Here is an 11,569-nt window from a genome sequence, read left to right on the forward strand (position 1 = left end):
TGTTAAAAAGCCTTTAATTACTCGGCTGTTTTGTCAGACGAGGTTAAAAACAGCAGCGTGTTGCAACACGGCTGCTTCCAGAGGAGAACTTCTGCACGCAACACAGTATAAGTGAACGTTAAATAAAATATGTTTAATGCACACGACTGAGAAAACACTGTTAACTCTAAATAAACTACATGTTCAGGAGACGCAGCCTCTTCTGTAAAATATACATTTGTCAGCTAAAGTCATTTCTTTCCATATTTTTAATCCATCTGTATGTTGACTTAAAAAGTCAGAACAAAACAAAGTCATGTATGTAAAGTGTCTCTTTACTTCCACATTTTCTGACATCTACTCATAAAAAACCTAAATTTAAAGCAACAAGACAAACAAGTCATCTAACATCAACTATCACACCTTGAGAGACAAGCTATTTTCAGACTGAAGAGGAACGAGCGTCTGCAGGCTGGTGCAGATTTGGTTAAAGCGAGTGGCGCCCTCTGCTGGTCGCTCACCTTTCTGCAGCGTCTGAGCTCGGGACTCCCTCCCAACACCTGTGAAGTGTCCGTCTCCAAAAGAGGGATGTTTGGCTCCAGCTGAGGACGCAAAACACACAGATGTGCATATTAAGAGTGTGAATACATACCAAAACTATTATTGTCTTTTTCTGTAAATTAAAATATGTAGTTTGTCATTAAAACAAATTAAAAACAGAAAAAGATTCCCGTGAACTAAGACGTTCACGGAGCAGTTTCTTCCTGGCTTTAATGTGAAATTATTTATTCATTTTTCATCTTTTTCTTCCTTTGATAGTTTAAATTATGTGTAGATATTATTCACCTGTCATTTTTTTTTAATGATACCATGTTTTCTATTCATTCAACACAGATTCTGTATTGAAAATGCATATGAAAACATCAATGTTTTTGCAAAAATATTCAGTAAATTGTAAATAAAAAAAAAAGCCCCATCACTACAGCTCAAACATAATAAACTAGAGCTGGAAAAAACGAGTCAATTAATCAATTGACAAAAAAAAAGGTAACTATTTTGATGATCTTTTAATCATTAAAGCAAAATAACCACTTGATGTTTGAAGCATCTTATATTAGCTGCTTCTCTTTGTCTTACATTATAGTAAACTAAATTTTTTGGTTTTGAACCGTTGGTCAGACAAAACAAGCAATCTGATGAATTCACCTTGGCCTCATTATTGGATTAATAGATTAAAGCTACAGTGAAGATGTTGATATCATATGAAACTAGACGACCTAACGAATCCATTGGTACCAACCATGTCATGCTTGCTTGTCGGTAAGGGGGATAAGGGGGAATAATACACCAAAGTTAGACTAAATTTTCCAAAGTTGCACCAGGATGCAGTGGCATCAGACCGAGTAAAGAAACCCAGACATCTTTCACCCCCGGCAACACCCTCCAGCTCCTCCTGGGGGATCTCAAGAGATATGTAGTCCCTCCAGCATGTTCTGGGTCTGCCCTGGGGTCTCCTACCAGTTGGACATGCCTGGAACACCTCCAGAGGGAGGCGTCCAGGAGGCATCCTAAGCAGGTGTCCTTACCATCCCAGCTGGCTGCTTTCGATGCCAATAAGGTCATGTGACCCTTTTTCCCCCCCAATAGCTCCCAATAGGGTCATCCATCCATTTTCCACTGCTTATTTGGGACCAAGTTGCAGTGGCATCAGACTGAGTAAGGACACCCAGACATCCGTCACCCCAGCAATGCCCTCCAGCTCCTCCTGGGGGATCTCAAGGCGTTCCCAGGCCAGAAGGGGTATGTAATCCCTCCAGCATGTTCTGGGTCTGCTCCGGGGTCTCCTACCAGTTGAACATGCCTGGAACAGCTCCAGAGGGAGGCGTCCAACAGGCATCATAACCAGGTGTCCTAATCATCTCAGCTGGCTCCTTTCAATGCCAAAAGGGTCACGTGACCCTTTCAATAGCTTCTATGTAATAGAGGAAATAATCAGCAGATTGATTGATAATTAAAATAATTGGTAGTTGAATCCCTATGAAGAATCTTTAATAACAATGAAGATGTTAAACAATAAATTTTTCCAACAGCGAAAGAGAAATTTAAATAAACTTTAATATTTCGAAACAAGTATGGCTGCAACCAACGTTAATCTTCATTGTCAATTAATCTGCTGATTTTTTTTCCTTCAATTAGTCTTTTAGTCTATAAAATTTTAGGAAACTGTGAAAAACATCCATCCCAGTTTCCTAGAGTGCTTGTTTAGTCCAATCAAAAGGTCCAAACCTCAAAGACATCCAATTTATAATGATATAAAAACAGAAACAGGCAGCAAATCTTCACATTTGAGTAGCAAGAATAAGAGAATGTTTGGAGATTCTGCTTGAAAAATGATAAATCAAATATCAAAATAGTTGGCAATTAATCTTCTGTCAACAAATCAACAAATCTTTTTAGTTCTAAACATGAGTATGTTTTGTCAGATTACAAAAATTCATCTCATAACAGGATAAAATCTATCAAAATGCCCTGAACAGGTGGAGAACCACAGTGTGATCCAACAGCAGCCTCTAGTGGACAGTCGGAGGAACTGCGACTCAGAAAATACAGAATCTAACAGGTGAAGTCTTGTGCAGACTCAGCAGGAGTGAAAAGGTCCTGCCGGCTGAAGGTCAGAGATAATGTGGAGGTAAATGTTACACACAGAGATAAGCAGCTGTGCAACAACACACACACACATTAACTCACAGCACTGCATTACATAAGAGCCAAGCTGTTTCCATATAACACACGTCCACTGGACAAGTAGAAACTCACTGAGTCCTGATGTTTTTACCATTCAGTGTCTTTATAAGCAACAGATAAAAGTGGAAACATTTTGTTTCTGAAGGACTGGAATCATTCTTTACATGATTTATTTTTTATTTCTATAATTACAGGCATCAGATTATTTGAAAATGTTAGATGTCTTATCCCAAGAAAGGAAGAAAAGAACAATCTAACATGATAAAAACTGCAACAAAAAAAGCCACACAGAACATTGTATATTGTGAATTTAAGTGTTATATGTCAAGAATATTCTGCATTTTTTACTGATGGCCGCAACTTTACTGTTTTGGTTCACTCTCAGCGCTCTCATAGCGTAGTTTTTGGCTGCAGCAGGCAGCTGTTTTCAGAGAAAAAGCTCTAAAAAGCCACTGTACACTACCTGCTCAGCACCAAACGGCAAACAGACACAGTTAGCTGTAGACTAGCTGGTAAACATAGTGGAGCATTTAGCAGCTAAAGAGCCAGATATTTCCCTCAGGAGTTGGTAGAGAGCAAAAACAGAGTTAAAAGAGAGTTAATATTGGACTTACATTCACCAGGTGGACAGAAACACGACTCCAATAATTATAAAGTTGCTGCTGGATGTGGAAATAAGCAACTGTCTGCTAACAAGTTCAACATATCATCTTAAAAGGTGACGATATGTCGATGTTGTGTTCACTTCTTGTTTCTGATGAAAACTTAAAGCCAAAAATCAGTGAATGCAAGTTTAAGAATAAAGTATCTGAGCCATCTTACACAATCACCACCCAACAGATTCCTGAAAAACTCATCTTTGTCAGATAAACCAATATAACGGTCAGACAGGCAGGTCAGTCTTTGTCCCTGCAGGCCACCGTACACACTCTGATCATAAAGCAATAAAACCACAACAAGTCACAACCCTTCATGTCGGCAGGTACAGTTTCTTTTTACAGGTGAACTGGATCATCGTTCTCACCTTCTGCTGAGACAAACTGTCCGACGGCCAGCGAGCCTCCGCCTCCCGTCTCCACAAACTCCACCTCGGACACGATGATGTTGTCCTCCAGCACGGAGCCGCACGTCATGCAGACGGCGTCGCCCCGCGACTGATCGACATCGATGTCCGAGCTGCCGCAGTTCTTACACACCTTGGAGCTCATGGTGTCACGTCGCAAGTCTCAAAGCCTGATGGGAAAAGAAAAAAAAGGACCTCAGCATTTAGAAAGAGAACCCGGCCGTGTGATTGTTTATCAGGTTCTGAGTCAGGATTTGTTTTTTTTTTAAACACTCGACTCTGACTAAATAAACTTCATTTAATACTAAACAGTTTACTTAAGCTGCTGGCCAACATGCAGATAGAAGAACAGTTGGATGCAAAAGTTTGCACACTTCTTGACAAATAAAACAGCCTCCCTTAGATATGGAAAAAATATATATATAGTCCTATTTTTCGCAAAAGTTTGGTCACCCTACATAGTGGGTAGATAGTAACATCCCCTCTGGTAGATATCACAGCCTGCAAACACTTTTTGTAGCCAGCTAGAAGTCTTTCAGTTCTTTTCTCTCATTCTTCTTTGCAAAAGGCTTCTAGTTCTGCAGTTTTCTTGGGTCGTCTTGCTTGCTCAGCTTTTTTAAGATCTACCCACGGATTTTCAGTTATGTATAATTCAGGAGACTGTGAGGGCCGTTCCTAAACCTTCAGCTTTGTCTCTTGAGGTAGTCCACGGCGGATTTCGAGGTATGTTTAGGATGATTATCCTGTTGTAAATCCATCCACTTTTCAACGTCAGCTTTTTTACAGACGGTGTGATGTTTGCTTCCAGAATTTGCTGATATTTAGTGGAATCCATTCTTCCCTCCACCTGTGCAAACAATTGGCATTCTTTTCATGAAACGCTGCTCCTTTTTTTCCTCCAAACATACCTTTGCTGATAGTGGACAAAGAGTTCTATTTTAACTTGTTTCCAAAATGCAGATGTTCCGTTTCATACTTCTGACGTTGGATTTTATGATGAGGATGCACGTAAGGTTTTCTTCTACTGACTCTTCCATGAACGTCTTGTTTGTGCGAGCATCGCTGCACCACCACTCCAGAGTCTGCTAAATCTTCCTGCAGGTTTTTTTTTCCCAGTTAAAAGGGGGATTTGATTTGCCTTTCTGACCAGCATACGAGCAGTTCTCTCTGAAAATTTTCTTGATCTCATCCTGACCTCTACAGTTGCCCTAAACTGCCATCTCTTAATACATTTCACACTGTGGAAACTGCAACCTGACAACACTTTGCTGTGTTTTTGTAGCCTTCTTCTGCATTACGAACATCAATAACTTTCATTTTAAGAGTCTTACATAGCTGTTTAGAGGAACCCATGGTTGCTGAGTGTTCACACAAGGTTTGAAGAGTCAGAGTATTTGTAAAACTCTGAAACTGGCACCAGCTGACATTTCCTAATGATAACTGTTGACATGCCTCAGGCCTAACAAGCTGAGTAAGGTCTGAGACCTTGTAAACACAATCTGAGACTTCAGAACTCTTTGGGTGCCAAAACTTGTGCACATGCCACAATGTTTTTATTTTTGTCCAATTTATGAACAAAAGTATGCATTAATGTTTGCTGAAAACATTGTGTCTGCACTGTTTATCTGCAAAGTCAAAGTCTTATTGTCTAATGTTAAACTAAACCTTTAAGAATGAGAGAAAGAAGAGAAATCATACAAATGTTCAGCTTTCAGTCTTTTATGCTTTTTGCTGCAGTTTTAGGTTTGTATTGTCATGAATAAAGACCTTAATATTCACAGTCTATAAGATGAATTAACAGTGCCGGTAATGATCCTTGCAATGCATCAATCATCCATGATCAAATCCTTATGCGCTTCTCAAGTAAGCGATGGAGAACAAAATCGACAGGCCTCGCTTTGCATTAAAATGTATTTAAGTTTATCTGAAGATAATATGAAGCTTCAGGCGTCCACATCAGCCAAATCAAGAGGACATCTTCCAAAGTTACTGTCTTTTTAGTGCCAAAGTTTGTTATGATCCTTCTATTGCACCTCAACAGGGAAACAAAAAGAGGGAATTTGGTACTAAACAGACTGCGATGTTGGCAGATATCCACTTCATTCGTTTAACACAGACTGCCGAGACCTCATTTTAACTTCAGATAAACTTGCATGAAAACGTCACACTATGGATTTTGTCCCCCAAAGCACATTACGAAAGGATCTTTTAATAGCCAGTATGAACAGGAGGAATGATTGCAGCAAGCAAAAACTATTTCAATGGTCATTTGGACACTGTGCACTGTTGTTTTAAGACAGACTTGAAAAACTGTGAAGCTGTCCTTTAATGTGGGCTATCAAAAGTGAAAAGAATTCTCCCTGTAACTTTTGCCTAATCTTTGCTTTTTTGCATGAAATATAGGAGAGTTTTACCGTTATGCCTTGAACATTTATTTAAATAAAACCATCTGAGAAGTTTAACAGGGAAACATCTCTTTGGTTGAGCTGCTGACAACAACTGAAACATGACTGTCAGATAAATGTAGTGGAGTAAAAGTACAATATTTCCCTCTGACATGTAGAAGTATAAAGTAGCATTAAATGGAAATACTCAATTAAAGTACCTCTAAATGGTGCTTAAGTACAGTACTTGAATAAATGTACTTAGTTACTATCCACCACTGTATAAACCTTTAAAAAAAAACATCTGAAAAGTAACTAAAGATGTCAAATAAAAGTGGTGGAGTAGAAAGTACAATATTCCCCTTTGAAATGAAGTATAAAGTAGCATAAAATGGAAATACTCAAGTACCTCAAATGTACTCAAGTACAGTACTTGAGTAAATGTACTTAGTTACTTGCACCACCATATAAACCTAAAAAAAAAACATCATCTGAAAAGTAACTTAAGCTGTCACATAAATGTAATGGAGTAAAAAGTACTATATTCCCCTCTGAAATGTAGTGGAGTGGAAATATCAAGTAGCATCAAATGGAAATACTCGAGTAGAGTACGTCAAAAATGTGCTTAAGTGCAGTACTTGAGCAAATGCACTTGAGCAAATGTACTGCTGATGACGATGAGGATCTGCAGCATCCAGCAGTGATTGTGCAGAACTTCCCCGGCTGCTCTCCTCCCATTAGCCGGCTAGCTACGTGGCACAGCTCAGCAGCCGCCGGCTAACTCAGCGCTTTTCTTCTTCGGTAGCCGAATAGCGGCTAACTTCCCAAATAATGCTGCAAATCAAAGCTATTAATTATCTCACTTCTCCCTCTAGTTGAGGTTTGATTGGTATTTTCCCAGCAGGAGCCGGCTGATCAGCAGGAGTGAATGTAATCCTCTCACATGTTGACAGCTTGAGGACAGTGAGCTAGCGGAGCGCTGCTAACTGAAAACTGACTTCAACAAGCACTAGCAGACATAGACATGATGTAGTGAGTATCTGCTAAATGAAACAACCTCTCGGGTGTTTAAACACACTCATACCGACGGTGTATGGAGTCGGTGTACGTACCTACAGTCCGGTGGAGTCCCACAGTAGCAGCCTGCCTGCAGCCACGCCGGGACGCGTGTCAGCCTCCTTCACCGCACACCTACAAGTGTTTTCTGCGTTAACTCGGATATTTAAAGTATTTCTCTGTGACTGTCTGACTTATCTCATTGTCTCTGCGGTCTGTGGAGAGCAAACGGCAACGTGACAGCTCTCATAGATTTGCAAAAAGCAAGAATATCAATGCAATCCTCAACACAACACACCCAACATGTGCGTTTGATGCTGGGGGAGACACGGACGATACCAACTCTGCCCGGAGGGGTGGACGTGTGTCGAGATAATGCTGAATTTAAATAATCTTTGTACAGTTGATTGGCTTTCAACGATTTACGGCAGTGATATGTTGTAATTTCGCTACTGGATGTTATAAAAAAGTAAAATCACAGTGTGAAATTAAAGCTGTTAGCATTAATGCATTTACACCGCCGACAGAATCCCCTACTTGTATAATTGTACTTTATTGGTTGCAATGACAGCACCGTTAAACCAACAGGGAATAAAAGTAAAGATCCCTTCCAGAGATGTTAGAAGTATGTATTTATGTATGTAAAATACTCTGCTTTCAATATTAATTTATGTCTGCTATGTTTTTTCCTCAAAAATTTCAATTATCTTGTTTGTTTTTTTATGCTGCCTAAGGAAAGCACTGTGCTCCGAGCTTGAAAAGTGCTATAAAAATAAAATTATTGTTATTATTATTATTAAAATCCTTAAAATTACATCTCATGCTTCTCCCTCATTAAAAATTCCAGAGTCTATAAATATGCAAATATATTTCATTTTAAAAGTTTAACTGCTGGATACAAGGTGTCTCCTGCTTCACTTTAAAGTCCATTCTCAGTGTTTGTGCACTGGAGGCTTCAAGTTTCCACATCACACTTGTGTAAACTGAATATTGGATCAGGATTTGCTTCCAAACTATTTGTGATGTCACCAATCATGCTCATAGGCCCACTCCTTAAAATTAGATTTTCAATGAGCGCTGAGAAAATTTCCACTTTGGGCAGATGAATGTGAAAACAGCCTTCTAGTGTCAAAGCCTACACTGTTTTTTTTGTTTGTTTTGTTTTGTTTTTGTTTTGTTTTATTTTTTGAGTGTAGGGGTGCTTTAAATTACATTAAAAATCAACTTTTTTCTGTTTTTATTGAATACGTTTTATGATACACGTCTTTGTTGCAAGTTTGATGTATAGACAAAAATAAAAATGATGATGATTTATTAGGACCGTATTTATTTATTGGCACCGGCTACAGAACCGGTGCAATAATTTACCGACTACTGACATGGAACTGGATCCTGTGCCAGTAGTCAACAGGCTGTTGGTCTGGACTGGTTTTCCGTGCCGATCGTAGTTTGTTCTATTGATATGGAATGGGTTTCTGGAATTTATTGCCGCACCTCTTGTAGACAACTAACTGGACATTTCTACTGGTACTCTGGCAGAGTCCCAGAATGAAAATATAGAGCTAGAAATGAGCATAATAGGTCCCCTTTAACTTTACATTGTGCATTTTAGTGCAATTCAACTGGACATTTTTACCACGTTTCACAGTTTTAACCCAAACCATGATCTTTCTCTAACCCTAACCAAGTGGTTTTTGAGCCTAAACCTAACCATTTGAACCTAAACCATGGGAAGGATTGGCGTATCACCTGCAAGCAAAAACATTTTGAAACAATTTGAATTTGGTCAGGTGATCTTGTGCAATCAATACCAATATGCACGCATAATAATTCATATCAACAATAAACGGACTATGAGGAATCCATACCAATAGTCACTTTCTTATTTATTTAAGGTTGACAATTCATTCTTGATCTTAGGAATACTACTTGGAAAAAATAATCAAAAGTTTTCAACCACATCTCACATTTGCATTGGTGGATTTGCTCAGTTAATGCAGTTGTCATCAAGTGATCTAAGTATGGGACTTTGGTCACATGATGAGAGGTATTCATATACTGGAGTTTGCAACCATGGATGTATTATAGAAACATTAATATAAATACTAGGTCTTTGGGGCCTTCTCGATCTTTCTCTGGCCTTCCACTGACTGCAAAGTATTAGCTGAAGAATACAGTAAGATGTGGTTGAAAGCTCAAGAAAAAGTCACAAAAAAGTGTATACATACAAGGTGAACTCCAGAAAAAACTAACATATTATAAATTTGCAGATTTTATATGATAATAATAACTTTATTTCATACAAGAAATGCAGCTCATAGTGCTTTACAGCAAAAGAAATTACATGCACCAAGTGCTTCACATGAAAAAATACATAAAATGAACATAGAAACGTCAAAAAAAAAACATGACACTTGATTATAATAATTAAAAAAGGTCAAATAAAATGAAAATAGAATGCACTTTAGTCTGGGCAATTTGAGACTTAATAAGCGAAAACTCAAAGTATTTCGCCATGTGTGTGCAAATTATAAATTGGTGCCCAGGTCTCTGAAGCCATAAGCATAACAGAACCTCCCTTTTCCCAGTGGACACAGACTCACCACCAGTCTTGATTAACCATAATAAGCCTCAGAACATCTCCCCATATATACAAACTGCATAAATAAATGACAGTTATAAGATGCTCCATAGTGTGTAAATGAAAAAAGACACAAAAGACAGTAGCGAATAATGCATAAGATGAAATATGCAGGCAAAAGGTCCTCTGTTCAAAAGCCGGTGAGTCTTTACTGATGGTTATAGGAATGAAGGAAGGTAGGAAGTACAATATTTTTGACTTGAGCATCAAACCTGAGATCAGAGTCAAAGAGCAATCCCTGGTTTAAAGTTACTGGCTGAGCATTAATTGACAGACTACAAAGGTTATGATGTTAGGTCAATCAAGTAGGGAGGGCATAATAAAATTACCTCAAATTTACTATGGTTTTGTTTCAAAATTGCTCCGATGCATTCAGCATTTACTGTCATCAAATCATCAAAGAGCAACTTATATGCTAGTTTTGCAAAGTGTTACTAGTTTATATAGCTAGATGTTGTCAGGGGAGAAAAAATAAAATTTATATTTGTAAATTATGTAAATTTTTACTGAATGCTGACTGTGTGCGCGCAGTAATCCTCAATTTGAACAGTTGTGCTTTCTTGTTCCTCTGATTGCAGGCTTTTTACCATGCTTTCAAGAGTGACTGTTTGGACCAGCTAAAAGTGCTTTACCTTCAGACATCATCAGACAACACCCCAGGCTCTAGTTTAACATTTTTAGACTTATGCACCTCATACAGCAATCATGGTGTTCACCATCGGTACAGATCATGTTTGTCTTCTTTCTTGCTTCTGCACTTATATAAAGTTCTAATAAAGTCATTTAAAGCAATATTGTAGTGTGCTTCTAAATATATTAAGATAATGAGATACAATAATATTAAAAGTAAATACATATTCCTATAGGTAAGGCAAATTATACACAAACCAAAGGAGTAAAAACAAAATAAAAAACATTTTATAAGACAGCTAATGGACTAAAGAAAAAAAAAGTGACTGGCTCAACAATGTTTTTCTAGCTGTCCAACTCTTCAACTTATCCCATATTTTTTTTTTGACTTATTTCCTTCTTTATAAATTCAACTTCTCAATTTCTTGAGAACATAAATGGGATTATTTTGTATGTGGCAGCTTTTATACTTAAAGGAGGAACTATTATTATTATTATTATCCTATTACTATCCTTATGTTCTGTCATATTATAATGTTACAATGTTGGATGTTCATATTAAATGTGGCCAAAGTTTCAAATAATGAGGTAAATATATGTAAAAGTAATCCCTGTGAGCAGAAAGCTCAGGCTTCAGACTGCTCCGAACGCTTGGTTTCCACTTTTTTTTTCCCTACTTTTGAGACGAGCTGACATCAACTCGTGATGGATTTCTTTATATAGACATCTGCTCAAGGCACAGCGCGCACAGTGCAGGGAGATACTGTACAGTCATTCGGCAACAGCAGAATAACATTTTACTAGCTATGTTACGTTACCTTTGTTATTTCCTGACAGCAGATATTTTCCACTTCAGTTGGCATTTTAGCACATTTCCCACATGTAACTTATACCATTATGTCACACAATAAGCAGGTAATAAGCATAATATTTAGCAAACAGAGACATCCTGCTGTAATCTTTATTGCTGCGGATGCTCATGCTGTCCACTCACATATTTCAGGTTCAGATTTCAGGTTTGGGCTTAAACATGTACAGATAGATTTGAGAAGTTGACATTGGAGAAAAGAA

General features: G+C 38.1%; 1 protein-coding gene across 1 annotated transcript in view; it reads right to left on the reverse strand.

Annotated features, from left to right (window-relative positions):
* Window positions 1-7,713, reverse strand: part of LOC121913994 (transcription factor IIIB 90 kDa subunit-like) — a 125,359-nt gene extending 117,646 nt beyond the window's left edge. Inside the window, exons 1-3 of the mRNA XM_042436895.1 lie at window positions 7,284-7,713; window positions 3,749-3,957; window positions 501-581 (exon numbers count right to left, since the gene is read on the reverse strand). Coding sequence (XP_042292829.1) covers window positions 501-581; window positions 3,749-3,932 — 265 coding nt within the window. The 5' untranslated portion in view covers window positions 3,933-3,957; window positions 7,284-7,713. The remainder of the gene's footprint in view (window positions 1-500; window positions 582-3,748; window positions 3,958-7,283) is intronic.
* Window positions 7,714-11,569: the final 3,856 nt, after the last annotated feature.

This window comes from Thunnus maccoyii, chromosome 16 (assembly GCF_910596095.1).
Source record: "Thunnus maccoyii chromosome 16, fThuMac1.1, whole genome shotgun sequence".
In the NCBI taxonomy this organism is placed as follows: domain Eukaryota; kingdom Metazoa; phylum Chordata; class Actinopteri; order Scombriformes; family Scombridae; genus Thunnus; species Thunnus maccoyii.